Raw genomic sequence first — 26,381 nt, forward strand, 5'->3', positions numbered from 1 at the left:
TAGAAATTGTGCAAATAATCATGAGTTAAACTCATTACAGTCATGCGATTAATCAGGATTAAATATTTGAATTGACAGCCCTAGTTATGACCTGTCACAAACCCTCTGTCCTCCTGTGACAAATTATTCCCAGAATTCCCCGCAAGCAGCCGCACCCATTTTCCCCACCAGCCATCCCCATTTTCCTGCGATCTGTTTATAACCGCAAACTAATTACACCAGTGTTCAACTCTTTTTTGCAAAAACAAAAACAATATGGTTTGTAAATGTGCCTAGTTTACATTTGTATTTACTGTGAACTTGTCTGAAAGCTTAGTCCAGGGCTCTAGTATTTGATTTGACTTTGCATTGGCTGTTTATTAATTCTGCTCTGTTGCACTTAGAGAACACGATGTCTGAAAACCCTTTTAAATGCAGATTTTATTGCAGATTAATAAAATTAATAATTTATTTTCTGTTAAAGGTCACCGGAGCTTTGATTCGTTGCAAGTTTATACTGAGGTTTCTTGTGGCATCTGAAGATCACGATGAAAGCGAAAACCTCAACGATTTGAAAGAAAAAGTAGACAAATGGGAAGAGGGTGTATGGGCCGATGACCTCTCGCTCGAAGGCTACCTCGAGGATGGTGGTGCAGAGATGGAGGTTTTGGCAACCGGTCTCTATGGCAACAGTCCTCCTACAGCTTCGGGTTTAAAGAAAAAGACAATATAAAGGTTAGTCTCAAATATAAGGTTTTATTTACATTTACATTCGGCAGACATCCCAAAAACCTTGAGAGGAACCTTCAAATCTTCTTCTGGTGACATCGTTACATTTACGGCATTCGTTTGGACGACGTTTGGAGACACTAAAGACACCTTTTTATGCTATACTTATACCCTGTCTTTACCTTCATTAACAAAGTATTGGACAATACTACAAAATTGAGATCCAAATCAATGCTCTCTTGCCCTAATATGATGCTACATCTCAACGTATTCAGTGGTCACCTTTCCCCAAAGCTACATGATTATACAGTTGAAGATATAAATGTTTTTGGTTAACGCTTAAACGTTCTGATGACGCTGCTAGACAAAGTACACCAATATTGTACATGAGTTAAAAGATTTTACGTCTCGAGGATTAATGTTTTCTTTTCAGCATGTTTTTCTAAAATGCAGTGGAGGAAATAAGTGAGATATTACAAATTATAATGTGGTGAATGTTTTAGTGAGGTGAAAGTGTGTTTTTTTTTTTTTGTTTTGTTTTGTTTTTTGTTTTTTAAATGGAATTACTGAAGTACAATAACAAAGAAAAAATACTTTGTGTGTCCATCACCTTTTCAGTAGCCAATTACATTAAGTTTACGATTTTAAATCCGAGCAGTGTCAAGCCGAAACTCTCATGCCCTTCAGCATGAAATCCCCGGCTGGGGTTGGTTCCCTGACCGGGGATTAAACCCGGGTCCCAGTGGTAAGAGCGCCGCATCCTAACCGCTAGACCACCAGGGGACCTTGGTTAAATAATATATATAAAATAATATTTTTATATTATTTTATAAAAATGTAAAATAAAAATGTAATTAAATAAATCTAGTAAATGCAATACACTTATATTAATTAAATTGAGTAATCAATTAAACACAAATTAAGGGTTTATGGATGTGGTGAGGGAAGACATGCAGGTAATTGGTGTGAAAGAAGCAGATGTAGAGGACAGGGTGGTATGGAGACGGATGATCCGCTGTGGCGCCCCCTAATGGGAGCAGCCGAAAGAAGAAGAAGAAGAAGAAGAAGAAGATTAAGAATTAAATTGATTAAATACATTTAAAAATTAAATTAAAGAGTTTACATAGTGATGGCCAGGAAGTGGTTACGATTTTGCAAAATGCCGCACTACAAATCGTATTTCCGGTACGAAGCGAGTCGCAGTGACACTCGCTCCGGTATTATTCGGTGTTCCGCATATGGTTCCTCCCAAGGTTTTTCTTTACGACTGCGCCCACTTATACACCAATTCATACATACCTTCACATACAGTTTGTAAAACTTTATTAACTTACGGTTCATCGAAACTGAAAAGAAAAGACAACACATAGCCAAGCACATATCCAATAAATGGCATTAGTGCTCCTGTAGCCAGAATTCGAGGTTCTGTCACCACCCAGATGACCGGTCCTAAGTAAACGCCGAGCAGACCGCCTAAGACAATACAACTGACAATCATTACTCCCAGTCCAATCTGTGATCAAAAAAAAGCACATCGAGATGAATAACTCATCTTCCTACAATTTGGATTTCTTTACTGGTTATTGACAAAAATACGTTTGCCTACCTTGAGGACAAGTTTGGATTTCTGTGGAAAGCGATAGCTGATGTAGATGCCAATGAAGCAGGGCAGCAAGATGAAGATCAAGGTCAGGGCGATGCGAAAGTAAGGCACGGCACTCAGGTTGGGTAAGCCATGGAGGTAAATGAAGAGCAGAAGGGGTATCATACCCAGCGCCCCCAGTGTGGAGCATGTTGTCATCACAATGCTGAGGTTGGAGAGACAACCAATGGCAGAGAAAACAATTCTATCAAATTGTATTTGTATAGCGCTTTTAACCATGAACATTGTCTCCAAGCAGCTTTCCACAGATAAATCACTATTACTGTTTGTAGATACAATGGAGGTTTGTATATTACAGGTACAACATTGTTAGACTTGTGTATTCAAAGGAAAAAAGAAGCAGGCAGAGATATAGGAGTGAAATCGTATTAGTGCAATGGGGCAACTTTCAGATTGCTTGGCATGGATTTGTCTGAAATGTAAGCATTGAGGTGAGAAGGCTACATTAGAGGTCTGGTTTCATCCAAGGTTAAGGTTGAAGTCCATCCCATTAAGTTTAAGGCACAAGGCAGGGGACACATTTGGCACATGACCCTCCCCCCCCCCCCCGATCCAGAATGATTTACATTAATCTTAATCAATTTAATTAATCTATACAACTGGCCGCCATGGGGTTAAGGGCTTTGCTCAGTGGCCCAGAAGTGGCAACTTGGTGTGAACTTGCAACCTTTGAATCCAAAGTCGAATGCTTTAACCATTAAGCTACATCTACCCATAACATGATATTTGGGGTGGTGGAGGACCAAAGACCCAAACCATGTAGAAGATTCACTGTGTAGAATGTGTTATGGTGAGTTTGAGTCTGGAGTTTCTTCATCATTTATTCCTCTCTAAACGTTCTGCTTGATGTTGAACTGATGCTGAACTGTATATTGGTGATCAGTAGATACACCAATCACCAATCAAAACAAGTTCAACACAGAGTTCGCTCGACCCTGATTGGTGACTTTCTGCGTGTTCAACAACAAACAAACAACCGGAATAAAGGAAACTACAGTATGTGGGCGGAGGTAGGGTCAAAATCCCCCAACGTTGGAGGCTCTAACCTCTGTCTTCACAGTACTGAAAGCAGATCTTTTTAATCCATTGTCCATCCTTTTATTTCTTTGCACTGGTATGCATCTTCTAAACTCTTACTTCAGGTCCAAATAATGAAATTTCAACCTGCGCACAGTTACTAAACTTTCAGGTATGAATATTTACAGATTGTGGAAGTACTATGTAGTGTTGCCACCAAAACAAGATCCTCCATAGTGCTAAAAATGGAGATTTACTTTTTTTCCTTTTCAGAGGCTTTCAGACCCCATCCTTGATATTTACTCTACGAGGTGGCATCAAAAAGTTTGGAGACTCGCTCTGTTTACAAGTAAGTACTTTATTTATCTACGTTTACACATGATCTCCTGCCACTTCTGGAATGTGTCCTGGAAGTCTTGTTTTTAAAGCGTGTCAAGCACCTTCTGCGATCCGTAACGGTGTTAAAACAGCAACCTTTGAGCCGAATCTGGCGAGTGGGGTGGGTGCCGAAGTGAGAACATGCGGATCGTTCTTCGACAATCAACAAGCACAAGTTGCCAAACGTTTGACATTTTCAAGGGTTGCTGATCTCTCGTTGTCTTCCACCAATGTTCTTCCACTCTTGAAACACCTCGAACAACTCGTTGCAGCATCGCTGTATGTCAAACATACATCGTGTCAAATGTCTCTGCGGCAGATTTGCCGAGTTTTACGCAGAATTTCACGTTTGCTTTTTGTTCTAACGATGAAATCGTGGACATGGTAACACACATGGTCAAAACATTTTTACATGGCACCTTTTTTCTGACCTCGTATATCTAGTGTAATATACTATTTACCTGTACACTGGCCTCGTATTATAGAAAGCTGATTTAAAGGCAGAAACATACCTGAGGTTCATGTCCCCTTTAACAGCAAAGGCTAGGACGTTGGAAAGCATTCCTCCTGGACAGCAGCCACAAACCAGCACCGCCATGGCTGCACTGGGACCGAGTTGGAAGAGTTTAGCCAGAGAGAAGGCTGTAAGAGGCATCACTCCAAACTGAACCACAAAAGAGATCACTACAGCTTTGGGCTTTTTGATATGGCTCTTTATCTCCGAGGATTTTCATCGTGCAGCCAAGAGCAACCATAGTGTCGAACAGGATGATTATGCAGATCACATTAATGACCTGATCCATAACGGGAGAAAACGAGATGTCCGACAACGTGGCATTAGTGAAGTTATTTTGGCCCAGATCATAGGAATGAAGACCAGTTTGGTTAGTGGTGAAATTCATCTTCAGTGCTTGTTCAGGGCAGATTTCTGTAAGGAGGAGAAAAGGTCTTCACATCATTAATGGTGCCTTTATGATCAACACGCAACAAACAAAACACCAGCATGTTATTTTTTTCAGGGATCACATGTTTACAGGTAGTTTTAAAGCATTCTTTGCCAGAACAGCATTATAAAGGAGGTAGTAGCTCAGAAGTTAAGATGTTGGCCTTCTAATCAGAAGGTTGTGAGTTTAAATCCCAGCACCACAAAGCTGCCAGTGTTGGGCCCTTGAACAAGGCCCATTACCCTCAAACGCTATGTATAAAAGAGATCATTGTAAGTCATTCTGGACAAAAATGGCTGCCAAACATCTTAAGCTTTAATGGAATCAGTTTTGTCTGAGCCATGATTTTCAGGAAGTCACTTCTTCAGGAGGCTTGGTTTATATCTAAAAGCTCTTCAATCATTCCTTATCAACTTTACACTGGAGCACCAGGGACTGCTATGGTACTGTTTTCACCAATCTTATGCTCAGGTGTCCACAAACTTGTCCCTATTGTGTATATCTGACCCAATGTGTAGTCGAATTACTCAATTTAAGTCAAATTAAAGTTCCCTACATCCAGATGTGCTCTGATTTTGCATGTGTTCATAGAATTTGTGATTTTTCAGCTAGAAGAACATAGGTGAGCTCAGGTACTGATGGTGGAATAGGTAAGGAGGTTCTAATTCAACTTCATCCCAAACATGTTCAGTGCGGTTGAGGAGGTCAGGGCTCTGTGCAGGAAACTCGAGTTCTTCTACTCCAACCATTTCACACCATGTGACTTTTTCAGACAACAAAGTTGTCAATGTGAGAACTTTCAAATTCCCCAGAGTGGGAACACTGAAACAACACTCCTAAAAGCCAAAAATTCAACAAAACCAAGGAGAATTTGGTGTGGACTTGAGTGGTAAGAATGGAAACCTGCACCCACACTGGCCCTTTTTGGAAAAGATCATACACCCCTGGTGTGGTCTATTCATTGAACGCTATCACAGCCTTTCAGACACGACTCAAATCTTTCTTCGGTTTCAGCTGATGTTCTTGTAGACCCCTGGCGCTGTGGCTCACCTTGATTTTTCACAAAAGTTCTACGGAAATTTGACACCATAAAGATCTCAGCATCTGCACACACTGTACTGTGTGTTTATCCCTAAATGACAAAAGATCTGAAGCACTGATGGGGTTTGCAATGCTGCAAGTGTTAAAAAGATGGAGCTAAGGAGGAATGCAGCATGTCAGGGACAGGCTCCAAATACTATTTCTAGCAATATGATCTGAAATGATTTAAAAATAAGCACCACTAGCCAGAGTTCTGAGTGGTGGAAGCTTTAGCAGTCTGCCACAGGGAGGTGATGCCCTCAGCAAGGGATGAAAGGCAGTGGGGCCATTGGGAAGCTGGTGAAAAGCTTTGATTGGAAGGAAGGGTAGAGGAAAAAGGGGCTTAACACCAGCACCTGGCAAAACGCCTGAACAGTTCTTAGAGACCAGACTGAAAGTTCATCTTGGCAAGTCATGCCTTGTAGTTCCTGGTACACTACAGGGTCTAAGAGAGCCTATAGAGATGACCAGAGTTCAGACCGAGGTCTACTACAGGAAAAGCATGAGCTTTAGCTGGCTGCCACAGAGAAGGTATGTAAAGCCAAATGCAGAGACAGACTCTGGAACGTTTTATAATCCATCATTTTATTAGTAAGCCCAAAATGGATAAAAATAGGAAAGAGCAAATAGAGAATCCACAACTGAATTCCTAAAAACTACAGCACAAAATCAAAGCAAAACAAAGTCCACAACTCAAAAAGAAATGCAATGAAAAAAAAGAACAAAAAAAAAAGAACACAAATAAGGACTTAATCAGGGCTCTTGGGAGACCTGGAAAAACAACTTCAACAATTAATCAAAGAAACTGTGACAAATGGGGAGCTTAAATACACACAGGGGTAACAGGACTCAGGTGGAAACAATTAGCGATGAGTAGGTAGCAATCTCAAGTCAAAAGCTTTTATTGTCATTTTTCTACCATAAATATCTGACGCAGTACACAGTGAAATGAGACAACGTACCTCCAGAACCCTGGTGCTACATTAAACAATATAAAGCTACATAACAGAACACAGAGCTCAGGACTAAATTAAGTGTCCTCGCCACATAAAGTGCATCGTGTGCAACCTAGTGGTGGGACAAGAGAGGAACGGTACAGATAGAGGGAGGAAAAAAGTAGGAAAAATGACCAAAATCCTGACAATAAATAATTAAATACAGTAATCCTGATTTTATATATAAAAAAACGTAAAACCACGATAAACGGATGCCACCGTAAAAATGCTATTTTAGGTTTTACGGTACTGTACTGTATTAACATTTTACATCATTTTTTTTTATGAATAATAATATTTTTTATTAATAAATGGTATTATTTCAACATAAAACTCCATAAAAACAGTTTACTACAAGTGTTTTGGTCTATGGTGCTCTCCGTGAGAGACCGGGAAAATCAGCCAAACTAATTAGTTATGCAGCAAATACGATTTCGCGATAAAACGGGTATGCGATTTTTACTGTAAAAATAAATAAATAAATAAATAAATAAATAAATAAATAAATAAATAAATAACCTTCATTAATCCAGTTAAAACCATTATTGGAATATACTGGCCCACATTTTTTTGCGATAATCGACAGTGATTTTGGGGGGGTGGACAAAAAAACAAAAAACAGGATGTCTCCCAACTACAGAACAATTAGAACAGAAGGAGAGATGTGATATAAATCAGTGATGTTCTACCTGAATCAAACCTCTTAATCTCATCATTATGACACCACGGCTCTAGAAAGCATCAGTATTATAGAGAAACGCAGTAGAACAGAGCTACATCACACACAGGATCTCCTACAGAGAGAATGAATGTCATCACTAAAGCAAGAAACCCAATGAACACAATTCAACACGTCTCCTTTCACTGGAGCCGCAGCAGCACCTCCACATACATCATCTCTAACAGGAGCATCGATATTAAGCTAAAAAAATGACCCTGTGCAAATTTGTGCATTTTTTTCTTTGCATTACGTTTTTCCAGGGGATTTGAAACGAAGGCAAATTTTGTGTTTTTGTACAAATTCTACAGGGGGAAAAAGCAAAAATAAAACCGTCCCTGAAAAAACTTCACATCTGGTTTTCTTACCTCACAATGTCCAGCTTTTCTTGAAAACGTGCGTCTTGTAAATGTCCTTGTAATGTCCGTGTGTATCTGTGACCAAAATTGATTTCTTGTCCTCTGTCATTGTGGAATAAAAAAACACAGCTATAAAATCCACACCAATGCATTTGAGCAGACATTTAAACAGACGTTCTGTTCACACTGAAACGAAACAAAAGCTATGAAATGAAGAATAGACTATTGGAAATAATGGAAAGATATTTATTAAAACATATGCAAACATTCATTCATATATATGTTGTGATTTTACCATAGAGATGTAATAATAGTCAAGGGTAAGGGCCTTTCTCAAGGGGCAGCAGTGACAGCTTGGTGGTGCTGATATCTGAACTTACAACCTCCCCATCAGACCTCCAACATCTCAATCCCAGAGCTCCCACTTCCACCTGAAGTCAGCGCTTACCTTCTTGAAGTCTCCTCACCTCTCGTGCACAGGTTAGTGGGCAAAAGTGCTGTGTTTGTCATCGGAGGAGAAAGATAGAGGGTTGTGTTCGTTCACGCCTCCTCATTTTCTAAGAAAATCAGTTATTCTTTGTTGACTGCAAATTCTTTGGAAGTGGAGCAACATGTATTCAGAGAGTTTACACAAATACTGTATCCATCCCAAACTAGCTTTATAATTAACCAAGGGGTTAAATAACAGTCACAGAGCGCTGGTGCTCCTGACGAGTTCTCATCAATGCTTATCAGGAACCTGTTTAGATCATAATAAAACCTTTTTCAGATACAATCATGCTGTCTGGAATAAACTGTTTGAGACATGTGCAGGTTTCGATGCAGCAAACACACATGAATTGGACAGTGAATGAGTGGAAGAAATTTGTGTGGAGTCCAAATGGGACATTTGTGTCTCTAACAGAAGATCTTGTGTAAGATCAGGAGAGAAGATGTGATCAGACTCCCTCACCCCCACCCACACTCACACATGGAGGTGGAAGCATAATGGTGTTGGGGATGTTTTGGAGCAGAGCAGGTTGGAGATTTATTCTGGAAAGTGAAAGGACCCAACATGTCTCCCATTCCATACTTCAACACCATGCAGTTCCATCTGGACTGCGGCTCATTGGAACGGACATCACTGTACAGCAAACAGTGGTCTGGAGTATCATATATCATGGAACGACCTGCCCAGTTACTGCACCTAAATCCTACTGACCTGCTCTGAGATGAACAAGAAAATCTCCAAATAGTGAAGAACATCTTTGGTGAGTTTTTTAAGAGGCACAGCTGAAGGTGAAAAGCTGAATGTTTGATGAAACTACACATGCTGAGAAAAAGTCCACAACTGGATTTTGTGCCAAAACAAATGAATGTTGCAATAATTTACAAAAAACTTTCATATTTAACCAACCTTACCTACTGGTGTATTTCAGTCAGAGAAATTGTTTACACATTGCCAGGACCTGGACATGCTGTGTTGTATTTTGGCCACTAGAGGGAAACATTGTCTTCCTTTTGACCTTATAACTGTCATTGTCGTTTCTGTATCTTGTTTTTCCCATTTACCCTGCTCTTTTAATTGTAATTTCCCTGATACATAAATTTTAAAATTCCTAATTTAGGTTCACTTGGGTTCATTTGTCTCCTGTGGTTAACTAATCGAGTGTCTGTCTGACAAGCTGCTGACCCAAATTTAAGTTGTGGCCCTGGCTGGGATTCATCATTAATGCTGGATGTATCCACATGGATTCCAGAAAGTTCCAAGCAGTTACCATCTCCCGCTTCAGAGAAGGAGGTGCAGTGGTTCCTTTGCTTTGCAAATGTTTTTCACTGGTTTATCCAGAACTTCAGCTTTATGGTGACCAAACACTTCATCCTTGGCTGGCTAAAGATTTGATTTCCAATGTTAAGATGGGAGAGATGGCATATTCGATTCAGATTATTTTAACATAGGCTTATGAGTGAGCTTACAGTATGTATGCAGATGTGGTTTTAAATGTCTCTTTGTGATCTGGTAAGTCCAAAATCAGGAAGAAATCTAGGAGGAACAAAACACAAGGTTGGAATATAACCTTCAACAGGCTCTTTGGTGCAATGGATATCACATTGGACTTTCAGACTTATTGGTGGAGCTGTTCTGAGGTAAAATCAGGTGCCAGAAAACTCCTATTTTTTGGACAGTGGTGGCTTAGTGGTTAAGGCTCTGGGTTCCTGATCAGAAAGTCAGAGGTTTGAGCCCCAGCCAAGTCTAAGGTGCCCCTGTTGGTCCTCAAACCTATCTGACCTCAACTTTCTAACAAGCTGAATTATATAAAGATAATAATTTCACTGTGCTTCAATGTATGTGTGACATATGAAGTCTGTTTCATAGTTAATAAACACCAAGCTGCCAGCTGCTACCTCAAACGTACAGGAACATAATACCTGCTAGAACACATGCTTACTGATGGTCTCCTGCAGTCTTTTCTCCCAGAACACACTTTACAGAATATGCAAATACAATGATATACATGTTGTGGCCTGGTAAAGTATTTGCATGTTTAGAGACGTGTAAAGGGAAAAAGTCTGTGACCTTCCTGTGGCTTTTCTTTTCTTTTTACAAAACAAATGTCTCCCAAAAATAGCTAAAGTGAACACTGTAAATGTATTTATTGAACTTTATTTGGTTTATTTATTCACGTACACCTATCTACTATCTAAAGATCTGTGAGGTTACTGTGGATGGAACCACGGTGAAACCAGGAAGAGAATCTGTGGTCTGTATGTTCTTCAGAGAGCTTGAGGATTGCAATCACTATGATAATTTTCCCCCCAGTTTTCCATCAGTGAACAGCTGATCATTTCAGCACAACAGGTTTAAACATTTCAGTAATATTCAGAAGTGGATCAAATGTTCCTGCTACACAATGAGCACTTTCTGGAAGTGGACCCCAGTTCCAAAAAGATTGTGTGAAATGGAAATAAAAACAGGATTTGCAAATCTCATAAATCCATATTTTATTCCCAATAGAACACAGAAAACATGTGTTTAAACTGAGGAAATGTACCATTTTATAGATAATAATTTTTGGGAAGGGGCAATAAAAGTCTGGGGAAAAGTGAGCGTCATTAAAATTAAACAGTTGGAGACACATTTTAGAAGAAATGAGGTTAAGTGGCAACAGGTCAGTGAGATGACTGGGTATAAATATCTGTATCTTAGAGAGGTGGAGTCTCTCAGAAGTAAAGATGGGCAGAGTTTCACCAATCCATGACACTTTTTTTGAAATTGTGGAACAATTTCGGAATAATTTTCCTCAATATCAATTCACAATACAGTTAAATATTTTATCATTTACAGAACATGATATCATTGAACATTTCAAAGAATCTGGAGAAATCTTTATGCACACGGAAGAAGGGCGAAAAACAAAACTGGAAGCCTGTGATCTTCAGGCCCTCAGACGGCACTGCATTCAAAACAGTCATGATTCTGTAACGGAAATCACTGCATGGGCTCATTAACACCTCCATCATTGTCTGTGAACACAGTTTGCTTTGTCATTCACAAATGCAGTTTGAACCTCTTTCATGCAAAGAAATAGGCACGTGTGAACATGATCCAGAAACGCCACCATTCTCTCTGGGCCAAAGCTCATTTAAAATATACTGAGCTGAAGTGGAAAATTGTTCTGCGGTCAAATTGAATTTCACAAAATTGAATTTCCTATTACAAATTGAATTTCTTATTTCTTTTTTTCCATACCATGGACTCCAGGTCCTCCGGACTAAAGAGGAGACGGACCGTCTGGCTTGTGATTGGCCTTGATAGAGCCTTTCCAAATGTGCAAGGTGCCCATTCAACATTTGGAAAGGCTCGATCAATGCTGAACGTTTTTTTACTGGTTTTAGGGCAACAAATGCTTCTATCCAGGAATCGTCTTTTTTCAGCGAAGGCTGTGGATATTTGTGCAAAACACTGCTCACTGCAACTTTTACCAGTAGTATGACTTCATTGTAGAAGAACTCGGGTTCTGAACTGGCCTGCCTGCAGTCTAAACCTTTTACTATTGGAAAACATTAACACAACAAAGAACACCCAGAAGTGTTAAGAAGCTAAAATCCTGTATCAGACACATATTTGACAACAATTCCTCTCCCAAAACTTCAGTTCCCAAATGTACACAGATAGAAGACGTGGTGCTACACAGTGAAAAACACGGCCCTGTCCCAACTTTTTTCAGATGTGTTGCAGACATCAAATTCAAAATTACCTTATTTTTTCGCTTAAAATGGGATATATTCTCAATTCAAACATTAGATTTTTTTTTTTTATTGTGAATAATAAAATGTGAATAAATGTATAAATAAATGTATAGAGAATAAAACAAAATCATCAATGGAAATCATTGCATTCTGTTTTTATTTAGATTTTGCTCAGCGTCCCAACTCTATTGAAATATAAATATATATATATAAAAAGAAAAACAAACACTAACCACAAAACAGTTTAATTTTCTTTTTCCTGTATAAACAATATAAAGGATTCATTCAGTTATTTAAAACACAGGATTAATTTGAATAATAATAAAAAAGAAAAGTAAAATAAACAACCTAAATATATGTAAATATTATGTTTACTACTACTTCCGCCTCTCAGGTCCGTCCGCTCTGATTGGCCCGCAAAACAAATTCGCAAAGGATTTTGGTTAGGAAGTCACTCCTGAACCCTTTAAGCGTATCAAATGTCTTTAGAAGGAAAGAGAAAAATGTTCTTTGGTATAAATAAACTTTATTTCAAAGAGTAATAAAAAAAAACCAATCACGAGTTTTATTGTTATGAACCGTTTAAATAGACGTTGAGTTGGGTATTGTAGTTTTAGAGCGGCTTCAGAGACGTACCGGAAGCCTGTGTGGAAACGACATATCCCATGCTGCTTGGCGCGGACGTGCTGCGTCCGCATGCGGGCGAGTCACGTGCGGCGCGGCGCGCACACCTCCTGGCTGTTGCTTGTTGGTGTGTATGTGTGGGAGAAAAAGAGAGAGAGAGAGCGCGAGCGCCTTCCTCTTGGTGTTCATGGTCGCCGGTTAACGAAGAATAAACCCAAAAAACACAGAAAACTCGACCGAAGAATGAGCGATAACGATGACATCGAGGTCGACAGCGACGTGAGTGAGGTTTATACTGTATTTTCTTATTATTTCTTTAGTGATTTATAAGTGCAGCGCGAGCGGCTTTCTTGATTCCCCTCAGTTCGGTCGTAGAGCGCGCGAGCGCTGTTTGGTCGCATATACGGTAACCCGAGGCTAGCTTTAGCATCCCGAGCTAACAGGAGAAATCAATACTATCACAAACACCATTAAAAATAAATACATTTAGTAAAATAAACCTGATAGAGACCAAAAAAAAAAAAAAGAGAGCTACATAATCTAGCCGAGTGGCTAAACCCAAACCTAGCCATCATCTCTCCATCCTCTAGCATCATGTGTATCTCTTCTTATTTTTATTTTTAATTATTTTTTTACAGAAATAATCGACAAGATATCATTCGTGGGTGCATAAAAAATGTTTATTTCAATTAAATTCAGGCTTTAATAATAATCGAAATTATTATAACGTGTTTTAAGGCACGGTCACGTGACCCCCCCCCTTCAAAAAATGTAATAAAATATATCATATTTAATGTGAATACATATTTTCCAGAATTTTTATTCTTTTTTTTTTTCAGTCTCCTCCATATATTTCAGTCTGTTCCATTTCTTATGATTGTACACCAGATTTAGGGTCAGAAGGTACAAGGTTTCCATGGGAACCGGCGGCCATTTTTCCCGGAAGTGTCTCTTTTAAAAAAAGAAATCTTGTATTGATGTTAAACTTTTGTGTTTGGGAAAAAAACATTATTCATATATATTATTATTATATACAAAATAGCATAAACCTTTCTACATTAGTCATATTCTATAAAAAAAAATAGATGGAGGGAGTTTTTTTTAATAATTATTTTTATAAACAAACCTTTTCCTCTTATCTGCATTATGATTTGAGTTTCTCCAGATTCTCGTTCTTTTTATTGTCAAAAATTGTCACGTCCTGGTTGTAACGGACACGAGTGTGTGTGTGGGGGATAAGCCACGAATATTTGTGTGAATATCACCAATAAACTATTTGTAGACCTTTTATTTGTATATCATCGAATTCTGTAGTCTTGGGAACGTATTTCACACATTTTATTGCTGTCGACATACAAAATGAGTGGCAGCCGTCACCCCCTGCCCGTGTTCACACGTGCGTGCGTGCGTGCGTGCGTGTGTGTGTAAATTATGGGAGCTGGCAGCTCACTGGTTAAGCTGTTGGACTTCTGCTCAGAAGGTTGTGAGTTCAAATCCCACCCCCACTAAACTGCCACCGCTTATGAATTCGATCATTGTAAGTTGCTCTGGATGAGGGCATCTTCTAAATGCCATAAATGGAATGTAAACGGTTGTGGAGTGAATGTTCCTGTATGTTCTTCCAGGGTGGAAGGAGGTTAAACAGTTTGTGACTGGAAAGTGAGGAAGTCCCTGATGATGTGTGCTCTACATAAACATGGACTGTGGTGAAGGTGGTCACTGCCAGGTGGTTTTAAACAGGGCTTTCCTCGCAAATGATGATGATGGAGGTGATCATTTGTTTTTGAGATTTTTTTAAGAAACCACCGTATATACGGATCTCAGTGCCCTGATCAGAGTCTCGTTCATATTCTTTCCGTTATATTTACAGTTTTTATGGTTGGGTGTACAAATAGAAATGGATGTAGTATACGTTGAAGTGGAGAGCGCAACGTTTCCATGGCAATGAGTCCATCTTTCCTCCCATTCTACCATTTACGTTTTCTGCTATTACAAAAATCCACTGCTGTTACGGTTTCATATACAAAACAAAAAGGCACAATTGGACGTAGTAAAATGCAGTACACAACCGCTCCATGCAGGAAAACCATCAAACCCTAAGCAGATATTGTAATGGTTTCCACTAGAATTTCTTTTTTTGTTTTGTTTTGTTTTTAAAACAAGCAGTTTCTGTTATGATCACACAGAATTTACTGAACCTCCAGATTCCAGAGCAGTGGCTTAGGTTTAATAATACTGCTTTATTCATGGACACACACACACACACACACAGCAGTGCCCGAATAGATGACCTGCACAGGTATTTCTACCTGGAAGATCTAGTGTGCCGAATTCATCACGTCCGGAAGCCGGAACACGTAATCGAAACTGTACGCGTTATTGAGTACAGACAGTCAACCCGGTGTCATGTGATCACGTCACAGGACTCTCACCCGGTGACTCTTGCTTTTGCTTTCAGTTTATCTGAAACAGGTCCAGGTGAGGACTTTAACAGGAGAAGGGACTTTATAGATTAATTTCACCTCTGATGTGTGTCACATCTGAGATATTATCAGATCAGATGTTAGTTGTTTTGTGTTTGAATTGAAATGATTAAAAAATACACGCTCAGCACATCATTCTTTTTTTTTCCCTGTTTGATTTATTCCTTATTCTGCAGATCAAGGTGTTTAAAAGTGCTACAGTTTATCCTCTGACGATCATTTCAACGTTTATCATCACTGCTATTCAAAGTATTAGATGTTTTGCTTATTATATCTATAAAACCCTAATTCAGGGTATTTATGCATAAAAGTGTACTTAAATATGCAAAAGCCACATATTGAGTTTAACCATCTTTAATTGAAATTTTAAAGTTAATAGTAGCTGCTTATTGTGGAGCAAATGGGGGATTTCTCCTTTGAACAGGTCCTCTCGTGCTGGGTCGTTTCAATTTGTGTAAATCATCGATTGTATTTGTATTTTACAGACGGCAAGTTGACAACCAGGCTTAAAAAATCTATATAAAATATAATACAGTATTGTTTTTTTTACACAGATATTTTATTCAGTTGTGAGGATATAAGCATCTAGGTTAGATAATTAATTTAATTTTGTATAATAATTAAAAGATATGTGCGTAAATTAAATATACAAACATTGACTACATTGCCAAAAACTAGCATTTGAACGCGGTAAATCACGTTTGAAAACAAATAAGTTACTGTTGTAGTAGACAAATGCTATAAAAAGAGAATGGAAACGCAGCAAGCTAACAGACTTAATAAAAAGAAAAAATACGCATTGATGTACCGTATATTCCGGACTATAAGTCGCTACTTTTTTCCCACGCTTTGAACCCTGCGGCTTAAACAACGAAGCGGCTAATTTATGGATTTTTCCTGGGTTTTTCCCGGTTTCACAAACTTCAAGCCAAAAAACTGAACCCCAAAACATTAGACCAATGAAATTACAAAACGGGTTCAGGTGAACCAATGAAACTCTTTATATAAAATCAGATGCGCTCCCACTGAATCGGGCCGCACCACATCATAAATATGGATGATGTTCCTCTGACGTTTGACCTGCCGCTCACTCGGACTGTCTACAGGAAATGTGAATCATTCGTCACGCTGAAAACAACCGGGCATGAAAACACACTTCACCTGTGTTCTGAGCTGCACGGCATCGGGAGAAAAGATTCACCGATGGTGATTTTTAAACGCATGACGATGCCAAAAGAAAAACTCTCGAGAGAAATAGTTGTGAAAGGAAGGAGGAAGACAGTGAACAATGACTTTCTTGGTCGGCTACTGTTTAGATACAAGCCGTGTAACAGACACTGTCTTTCATTAAAGCCTGTGTAAAGTTCATTAGTTTCAGTGTAGACACTTATAGACAGGTGCGGCTTATTTATGTTCAAAATAAAAATCTTTGTACAATTCAGTGGGTGCGGCTTATATATGGGTGTGTTTAATAGTCCAGAAATTACGGTACAAGTGCATAAACCACAACAGTGACAAAAAATGTGATCGTTTACTGCTGCTGTTATTTGCTGCTTTTAGATTCAGTGTTTTGTCACATTGTTTTACTTGAATCATCACGATGTCGTGAGCGAACCGATTGCGCAACCTGTACGACTTTCCCGAAGTTACCAAATAAACAGTGTACACAATAGCACTTTATTAAACTACACCATTTTCACATGGTGAGGTTTAAACAGTTTCTGCTCACTATGCCGAAGTTTTCTCCTTCATCACATGCTCTTGCATCACTGTGGTACTTCCATCCCACACAACCTCAGGTTTGCGTTAACTTCCAGGTTACAGTTTTCTTTGTTGCGTTTAATATAAAATGCTCTCATGCCTTGGGTGACTCGGGACGCACCCTGGTTGACCTTGTACTGTCCGCTATTTTCCCAAGCAGCTGTGTATCTTACTGTCACGCTAAACTGTAACTTGAGCAAAAAAACTAATCATCAACAGCAATTCGTTTACTATGAATTTAATTATCGATAATTATTGATTTTTTCGATTAGTTGTTGCAGCTGTAGTCTGTCTATTTATTTATGTCATTCTATCTACCTGTCTGGCTTTCTGTCTGTCTCTATCTGCCCCCCCTCTCGCTTTTTGTCTTTTTTTCACTCTCTGTCCTAAAGAAATATTTGAAGATTATTTTTAATGGGTTATTTTTTTATTTTTTTTCAGTTTGTTTTTGTTTTCCTTACACGCACAAGGATGCACTGACACACTTCAAACTACATAAACATTTCCTTTGATCCTCACCACCAGCCCACAAGCATGTTTCTTACTCCCAGATGTTTCTTTCTTTATATTAAAGAGTAAGATGCCTTTTCAAACCTTTCTGTAGTGACCTCCAGTGACCCCTGTGTGTCGGCTCAGGATAAGACTGATCATCATGAACACTACACTGCACAAAGCACTAAACCAGATCGCCTCTCGTTTCTATCACTCATGATGTGTTTTTTTTATATAAGAAGCTTTGAAGAACAGTTTCATTCGTATTTATTTATAATTTAATAATAAATGTATTTATTTTGCTCACAGGTCAGGAGTATTCTGTGTTTTTTACACAGTCTCGTCTTTCTCACACGGATGGCATGTTGTCTCGTGTGCACATCACTTAACAGTTCACACTCAACATTCTGCATGCATGTTCTCAGGGTGGTTAACAAGATGAGTGTGTGTGTGTGTGTGTGTGTGTGTGTGTGTGTGTGTGTGTGTGATACAAATGACTTCCCAGTTTCAGACTTGTACCAGGCGTCAGCAAACTGGCCACGCATGATGTGTTAACCTGTTTGGTCAGGAGACACCCAGGCACTGTGTACACTTCCTTCTGTGTGTGTGTGTGTTTACTTCCTTACATTCTCGACCCTCCCCAAGTTTTAAACTCCATGTCAGACGGAGTTGTGCGGGCCTCTGTCTCACTTTGTCTCGTCGCTGTACGAGATCGGAGTCTAGATGTCCTTGATCTCTCCAGACTCCCTTTTATCTTTTCTGCTGAGAGGATGAACTTTGCTTATTAATATAAACAAATATAGTATTAGACGTTAAAACCGTACGCCGTGTGTCTGGGGACGCATCAGCCCGTGCACTCGAATGAGACTTATTAATTTAAAGATAACGCACAGAATAGCTGGAGAATTACGCAGGATGTACTGAACAACACATGTGATCCTCAGTACAATAGCCTGCGCACAGAGCCACACCCTAACCCAAATACTACATAATACATGTGTGTGTGTGTGTGTTAAACAGAAGGATCTGTATGACTGGTCTGCTCGTTTATGAGGAAGAAATGAAGCGAAAGAGAAAACCCATGTTTAGTCTGATCCATCTGGTTATCAGTGATGGTGGACGAACTAGATTATTTCTGTAAAAGTACTTAACCCCTCTCCTTTTACGTTTCTACTCGAGGACAAAAAAGTTCTTGTATTTTGACAGACTGAAGTATATCAGTTATACAACTGCACAGTTTAAGGTTTAGGGCCTTGCTCAAGGGCCCAGCATTGGCAGCTTAATGGAGCTGGGATTTGTACTCATGACCTTTTGATCATATGCCCAACATCCTAAACGCTAGTGGTGCAACGGATCACAAACTCAATTTTCAGATCAGCCCCTTACTCCACAGCAGTTTCAGAAGAACTTTGGGGGGGGTTCTCATTCAAGTTTCAAGATTTTATGGTTATACATGCAGGAAACATTCTAGAATATACAGTGAAATTCTTACTCTGTGAATCCTTCAGGCAGCCTGAGTCGATCTGCATACACAAAGTTCTGCAGAAGTAGTTTGGGTCCATGTTCTTCCCAATGTAAATGGGTGTAAAATCCTGACACTTCCACATATCGATGGAGTGAATGAATGAAGGATGGAAGGAATGAAGACATTCGTTAAAGTCTGCAGAAATAAGCAGAACAGTTACATAGATCACAAGTAGATTTGTGGCAATTTAATTGATTGCTCAATTTAATTAATATAATAAAAAGCATATTGCATCAATGATTTATTTTATTCTTTTCACAAAATATGAAATTATTTTATATTTTATTTAACCATAATTTAATTGCACCGTGATGTAAAAACCAGGGTTCGTACCGAACCGTGAACTTTGTGTACCGTTAAACCCCTAGCGTGTGTAGACTGTACACATCGGCTGCAGGAGGAGTACACAGAGACGTCTGACCTGCCGGGCACCATGTTGGTACTTATTTATTGCTATTTATGTTTTCTCGTCAAAGCAGAGAGGAACTGCATGTTTTATAACTTTATTCTTCATGAGCTCATTAAAAAAAATTTCCCATATAAAAAAAACTGTGCAGAAAGTAAAAAAAAAAATAGGCTTCTTTTGTCGTTACACCAGAGATCGTTCTCGTCCCTGTGACTCAGACGGCCGGAGTATTTGACAAGCTCTGACTCAGTAACCTGAAAAAACCCTCTCCACACCTCTCTCATGTAGTGGATAATTTGTCTTTCGTTTAGACACTGTGGTGTTTGATGTGCTATCAACCTGCTAGTTGGGGTTAAAACTATGGTTCCTTCATACTCTTGAAATACCTGAATGTCCCAGTCACTGATTGATACGCAGAACGAAAGTGTAAGCATGATTTTACAGCCGTGAAGCGTCCACAACAAAAACCAACCCGACCAGGAACAAGTTAAAAATGCACACAAAAGAATGTACACTACACAGGGTGTGGACACGTGCGCATTAGATTGGTATAGCCTACTTTCTGAACATCTCAATCCACATTTATTCTTCATTTGCTGTTATAGTAACCTCCGCCCTTATGGCAAGATGTTCCACTAGATGTTTGTGCTCATTCAGACGCAAGAATGTTAGTAAAGTCAGGTAGTGATGTATTTTTAAAGTGTTGCAATCACGTACTAATCACGTCCGCACGTGCCTCCGAAGAACCGAACTGGAACGTAATTACCACGATGAGATTATCTCAGATGTCATTTGATCTCGGTTGTAGTCGGTGATGTATGTTATTTTGTGGACTTTGTTTGAAAGCCACAAAGTCATCCATCTGCTCTGGATCTGACAGGGTGGTTTCTGATTGGTCCAGGTTTTTTTTACACACAGAGCAGATGGATGACTTTGTGGTTTTCCATCACAATGCACACAAAAACCCCACCATTATATTGAATGTATATGTACATTTCTTTCCTGCTATATGTGGTTCTGGAGGAACACAATCGTATCGGACTTCTTTAGATGCGCTATAATATATTGTTTTTCCGCTTGAACTTGGAAACCCATAACCTGTTCCAGCATGACGATGCCCCTGTGCACAAAGCCAGCTCCATGATGATCTGGTTTACATGCTTTGGAGAGGAAGATCTTGAGTGTTCTGCTATAGAGCTCTGATCTCATCCCTATTGAACACTTTTGGGATGAATGTGAATGCTGACTGCACCCCAGGTCTCCTCACCTACATCAGTACCTGACTTTCATTATACCAATGTGGCTGATGAACACAAAAATCCACAAACACACTACAAAACCTAGTGGTGGGTGGGTGGATGGATGGATGGATGGATGGATGGATAGGGTGAGGAGTATAGATAGACAGATGGGGTGAACGAGGTAAAGAAATGAAATGGACTTTTCTACACTGGACACAGCAGCAGGTGGAGAAGTCAAGGGTGCCAATACTTTTAATTCCTTTTGTGTACCATGCTCACGCCATCATGTTACACCGTACGGAATGAGCACGTACCATTAACAGGAAGCTTTTTTGTGTTCATTTCAAGATTCTGAACGTCACGGTGTCAGTGGTTTCTGGCTCCGCCCCTTTGTTAGCGAGAACCAGATTGAAATATATATATGCAATCACGAATTCGGTATTGTTGTGTTGATGCATCTGATTACACATATTTACACACACACACACACACACACACACACACACACAGTATACAGTGTGTACATTGAGGCGTGTCCGTGTCATTGCAGGCAGACAAACGAGCTCATCATAATGCTCTGGAGCGTAAACGCAGGGACCACATCAAAGACAGCTTTCACAGCCTCCGAGACTCTGTGCCTGCATTACAGGGGGAGAAGGTCAGTACACGTCACGGTTTATCTCACACACACACACACACACACACACACACACACACACACACAAGCTTTTCTGAAACGTCCCACGTGTTCTACATTGGCGTTACCGTGCACTGCAGTACCTCACGCCTCCTCCTCTGAGAGTTATGAGCTCGCCATTACCACGATCTCTCTATCTCTCTCTCTTTCTCTCTCTCTCTTCTTAAACGTTTTGCAGTGCATTATGGGAGTAACAGTGCAGTAATAAATGACGTGTGAATGGTTTTTGACTTGGTATTTGTGTATAAAGTGTGTTTCTTACACCGTGTGTATGAACCAGGCCTCCCGAGCGCAAATCCTAGATAAAGCCACAGAGTACATCCAGTACATGAGAAGGAAAAACCACACGCACCAGCAGGACATTGACGACCTGAAGCGACAGAACGCTCTGCTGGAACAGCAAGGTGAGAAGCTCCATGTCCACGTCCAACCCCGCAGATACCAGTCATCTGCTCAGAGCACACGGTGCCAAAACTCAGCTCTCTGCTCGAACCCTGGAATCTGTGCTGTAACAGAAATTCTCTCTCTCTCTCTCTCTCTCTCTCTCTCTGCCCCCCCCCCCTTCCCCTTCCCCTTCTCTCTCTCTCTCTCTCTCTCTCTCTGCCCCCCCCTTCCCCTTCTCTCTCTCTCTCTCTCTGCCCCCCCCTTCCCCTTCTCTCTCTCTCTCTCTGCCCCCCCCTTCCCCTTCTCTCTCTCTGCCCCCCCCTTCCCCTTCTCTCTCTCTCCCCCCCCTTCCCCTTCTCTCTCTCTCTCTCTGCCCCCCCCCCCCCCCCCTTCTCTCTCTCTCTCTCTCTCTCTCTCTGCCCCCCCCTTCCCCTTCTCTCTCTCTCTCTCTCTCTCTCTCTCTCTCTGCCCCCCCCTTCCCCTTCTCTCTCTCTCTCTCTCTCTCTCTCTCTCTCTGCCCCCCCCTTCCCCTTCTCTCTCTCTGCCCCCCCCTTCCCCTTCTCTCTCTCTCTGCCCCCCCCTTCCCCTTCTCTCTCTCTCTCTCTCTCTGCCCCCCCCCCCCTCCCCTTCTCTCTCTCTCTCTCTCTCCCTCTCTTTCTCAATGCCCCCTCTCCTCTCTGTGACTTCTCGTTCTCTCTGCCCCCCTCTCTCGTTCTCTCTGCCCCCCTCTCTCGTTCTCTCTGCCCCCCCTCTCGTTCTCTCTGCCCCCCTCTCTCGTTCTCTCTGCCCCCCCTCTCGTTCTCTCTGCCCCCCCCCTCTCGTTCTCTCTGCCCCCCCCTCTCGTTCTCTCTGCCCCCCCCCTCTCGTTCTCTCTGCCCCCCCCCCTCTCGTTCTCTCTGCCCCCCCCTCTCGTTCTCTCTGCCCCCCCTCTCTCGTTCTCTCTGCCTCCCCTCTCCCTTTCTCTCTGCCCCCTCTCCCTTTCTCTCTGCCCCCTCTCCCTTTCTCTCTGCCCCCTCTCCCTTTCTCTCTGCCCCCTCTTCCTTTCTCTCTGCCTCCTCTCTCTCTTGTTCTCTCTGCCTCCTCTCCCTTTCCCTCTGCCCCCTCTCTCCCTTTCCCTCTGCCCCCTCTTCCTTTCCCTCTGCCCCCTCTCTCCCTTTCCCTCTGCCCCCTCTCTCCCTTTCCCTCTGCCCCCTCTCTCCCTTTTCCTCTGCCCCCTCTTCCTTTCTCTCTGCCTCCTCTCTCTCTCTCTCTCTCTCTCTCTCTCTCTCTCTCTCTCCCTCGTTCTCTCTGCCCCCTCTCCCGTTCTCTCTGAATCCTCTTACTTTCTCTCTGCCTCCTCTTCTCTCTGCTACCTCTCTTTCTCTTTGTCTTCCCCTTCGAGGATTCACTTTTGTTCTTTCCTTCTGCCCAATCTGCCTCTATATCTGTCCTTGCCTCTGTCTCTTTCTTTCTGTCCCCACTGTCTTTTTTTTCTGCCCACTCTTGTTTTTTTTCCTTTCTGCCCTTCTTTAATTCTGTTTGCCCCCTCTCTCTTTCTCTCTGCTCTTCTTTAATTCTGTTTGCCCCCTCTCTCTTTCTCTCTGCTCTTCTTTAATTCTGTTTGCCCCCTCTCTCTTTCTCTCTGCTCTTCTTTAATTCTGTTTGCCCCCTCTCTCTTTCTCTCTGCCCTTCTTTAATTATGTTTGACCTCTCTCTCTTTTTCTTTCTGCCCTTCTTTAATTATGTCTCTCTCTCTCTCTCTCTCTCTCTCTGTCCTTCTTTAATTCTGTTTGCCCTCTCTCTCTCTCTCTCTCTCTCTCTCTCTCTTTCTCCCTTCTTTAATTCTGTTTGCCCCTCTCTCTCTCTCTCTCTCTCTCTCTCTCTCTCTCTCTCTCTCTCTCTCTCTCTCTCTCTCTCTCTCTCTGCCCTTCTTAAATTCTGTTTGCCTCTCTCTCTTCTCTGCTTCTTCTCGTTTTCTCTTTGCCAATTTTCTCTTCTTCTCTGCCCGAAACGCTTTCTTTCTGCCTCCTTTCACTTTTTTTTTATTCTCTTCACCTTCTCTCATTCTCTCTTTCCCCTCTCCCTCTCTCTGTCTGCCCATAATAAGATATTAATGGTCATAACAGCGAATCATTGATCAGGAAACGAGCAGAAATGAAACACATAAACTAAGTATCCTTTTATCCTTTCGACTTGTTTAAATGTTTGAGACAGATGGAAGAGTCAGGGGTGTTGCGTTCAGCGCAGATGAGAAACGTTCTAATGTGAATTTCTAGAGAAATTCAGAGCCTCACCTTTCATTCCTGCTCTTTTCCTGACTGCATTAAATAATACATCAATCAATCAAATAAAATATTGGATTATTTAGTCTCAATGTGCATATCAAGAGCAACAGTCACTCCTGGGGTTCCTTTATGATCTTTTCAGCAGTTACAGTAGTGTAGAGATACGATAAAAATATCATTCATGATCAAAAAGGAGAGTAAGGAGAGAGAGAGAGAGAGAGAGAGAGAGAGAGATTGAGATTAAAAGAGTGATATGGAGGGGAGGGGAAGAAAGTGGGAGAATGACAGACAGACAGACAGACAATGGTTGGTTGCCAGGTTGTTGTGATGTAAGCAGAATGACACACTCTTGAACTCGTGGTTCATGTGGGTCGTTTCTCCCATATGCACACTCTCTAACCATCACGTTCCTAAACGAGTGCACGTACGTCTAATCGTTCGGCGTGTCTGAGTGAACATCTGTGATGTGTGTGTGTGTCGTGGCAGTTCGAGCGCTGGAGAAGGTAAAGGGGACCACACAGCTGCAGGGCGGCTACTCCTCCTCAGACAGCAGCCTGTACACTAACCCTAAAGGCAGCGCCGTGTCGGCCTTCGACGGCGGCTCCGACTCGAGCTCAGAGTCCGAACCCGAGGAGCCGCCCACCAGGAAGAAGCTCCACCAGGAGAACAGCTAAGAGCGGCACTCCGTCCAGCTCTCCCAGCTTCTCTTTCCTCTGCTCCCTCTTCAATCAGAGACTCCACAACTTCTCGTTTCATGTCTCTACAGGCTTCCCAGATGCCGGCCCATAGCCAGGTCCAGGGAGCTTGGAGAGAACGACTCGTAGCACATCTCTCTCTCTATCTCTCTTTCTCTCTCTTATCTCTCTATCTCGGGGCTGGCTCAGAAGTAACAAGCAGCATCTCAAACCCATAACGAGGCAGCTTCATGATTTACGGACTTGGCGCTTCTCCCGTACGTCCGTCTGTATGACGTAGGAAGCACACAGTTCCAGGCACTGCTCAATATATATATTTTTTGTTATACATGTTCAAAAATAATGAGTACTTACCCTTTTTACGTAACCGTTCCAACAAACGGTCCATCTTCCTTTATTACTTTTCCACGAATGCGAGAACACAGACCTGATCAAATTTGGTTAAAAAAACAAACAAACAAACATGAACGTTGTGTTTTAGCTTGAATTAGTGAGTGTGTTTAGATAGCTGGATGTTTTTTATATAAAGGAATACCTTTAATTTATATTCTGCCCTATATATAAATAAATATATATTATATATGTGCTGGGTTTTGTACGTTTCATGGGGGGGAAAAAATTGGGGCATTTTTTTTTGTCGTTTTTTTTTTTTTTTTTTTATCAGGTTGAGAAAAAAATCGAAAGGATCGAGAGATTTTTCAGGGAAAACTAATGTCAATGCTGAGGGATTTTTTTTGTAGCTCCCATCCACCCCTTTTACAATTTTTAGTACGTCAGGTGTGTGTGTGTGTGTGTGTGTTTGCCCCCCCACCCCTCCCCCCCTTACAGCTCGTACGTAAACAAATCTCAGATCCCCTTCCACATGAAACGTCCGGTATTTCGTACACGCCGCTGACGAACCCGTCTCACAACCCGAGCCCTACCTTTAAATACGAAACTATAAATAAATAAATAAACTATTTTATTTTTTATATAACTTTTGATTTCCCCCCACGATTTATTTTCTATAATTGTGAGATTTCAACGTGTGGGGTAGTAGACATCTCTCCCTACACTCACGCGTCTCTCTTGGACGATGCAACTAAAAAAAACTAAAATTCTCGACGTTTCTATGATGAGTGATGTGTCTCAGGATGTGTAGCCTTATTGTTTATTGCTATTATTTATTATTTTGAACAAATTAAAACCTTGCGAATCAAATCAACTGCTTGTTATTTTAATGTTATTGCGATATCGATCACGTCACCTCGCCAAGCCCTGGTAGTGACCCCTACTGTTTGGTTGAGGGATTGGCGCTTTTATTTTTATTTATTAAAACGTTTATACACTGTGGTCAAAAATATTGGGACACTTGGCTTTTCCACACATATGTGCTTCTTTCCCAAACTGTTACAGCAAAGTTGGAGGCACACACATGTACCAGACTTCTTTTAACGCTTTCACTATGAGACCCAAATATGTTCTAGCATGAAAATGCACACAGGAACAAAGACTGGTTCATGAAGATATGGTTTCCATGGCTGTGAACGTGAACACTGACTGCACCTCAGGCCTCCTCACCTTCATCAGTACCTGACTTTAACACCTCTCGTAGCTGAATGAGTACATCTTCCCTCAATTTCTTCCCATCTTCACAAAGCACATGGTGTGAAATCTTCTTTCTGAGATCTATTTCGCTTTTTTCCTACTGCAGTCGTAGCTGACTGGATAAAACCAG

At 41.0% G+C, this 26,381-nt stretch overlaps 2 protein-coding genes across 5 annotated transcripts; one reads left to right on the top strand and one right to left on the bottom strand.

The window, feature by feature from the left end:
* Nucleotides 1–418: 418 nt before the first annotated feature.
* LOC310737960 (hepatic sodium/bile acid cotransporter-like) lies at nt 419–8,453 on the bottom strand. 3 transcript variants are annotated; one of them, XM_083562766.1, is made up of 6 exons: nt 8,311–8,453; nt 7,872–7,964; nt 4,279–4,694; nt 2,315–2,516; nt 2,043–2,221; nt 419–683 (listed from the first exon to the last, which is right to left on the bottom strand). In XM_083562766.1, exons 3-6 carry the CDS (start codon nt 4,419–4,421, stop codon nt 458–460), a joined length of 750 nt encoding a protein of 249 aa, XP_083418892.1. In that variant the 5' UTR covers nt 4,422–4,694; nt 7,872–7,964; nt 8,311–8,453; the 3' UTR covers nt 419–457. The 3 variants fall into 3 exon arrangements, with proteins under 3 accessions (XP_083418892.1, XP_083418893.1, XP_083418894.1); XM_083562767.1 differs by lacking the exon at nt 8,311–8,453 and adding an exon at nt 8,158–8,299; XM_083562768.1 differs by lacking the exon at nt 7,872–7,964 and having other exon boundaries at nt 8,311–8,447.
* A 4,318-nt stretch (nt 8,454–12,771) lies between these two features.
* max (myc associated factor X) lies at nt 12,772–25,864 on the top strand. Of its 2 annotated transcripts, none has more exons than XM_083562786.1 (4): nt 12,772–12,995; nt 21,175–21,282; nt 21,602–21,725; nt 24,456–25,864. In XM_083562786.1, exons 1-4 carry the CDS (start codon nt 12,789–12,791, stop codon nt 24,641–24,643), a joined length of 627 nt encoding a protein of 208 aa, XP_083418912.1. In that variant the 5' UTR covers nt 12,772–12,788; the 3' UTR covers nt 24,644–25,864. The 2 variants fall into 2 exon arrangements, with proteins under 2 accessions (XP_083418912.1, XP_083418911.1); XM_083562785.1 differs by having other exon boundaries at nt 12,787–13,004.
* Nucleotides 25,865–26,381: the final 517 nt, after the last annotated feature.

The sequence above is a fragment of the Silurus aristotelis genome, assembly GCF_946808225.1.
Source record: "Silurus aristotelis genome assembly, chromosome: 15".
NCBI classification, from domain to species: Eukaryota; Metazoa; Chordata; class Actinopteri; order Siluriformes; family Siluridae; genus Silurus; species Silurus aristotelis.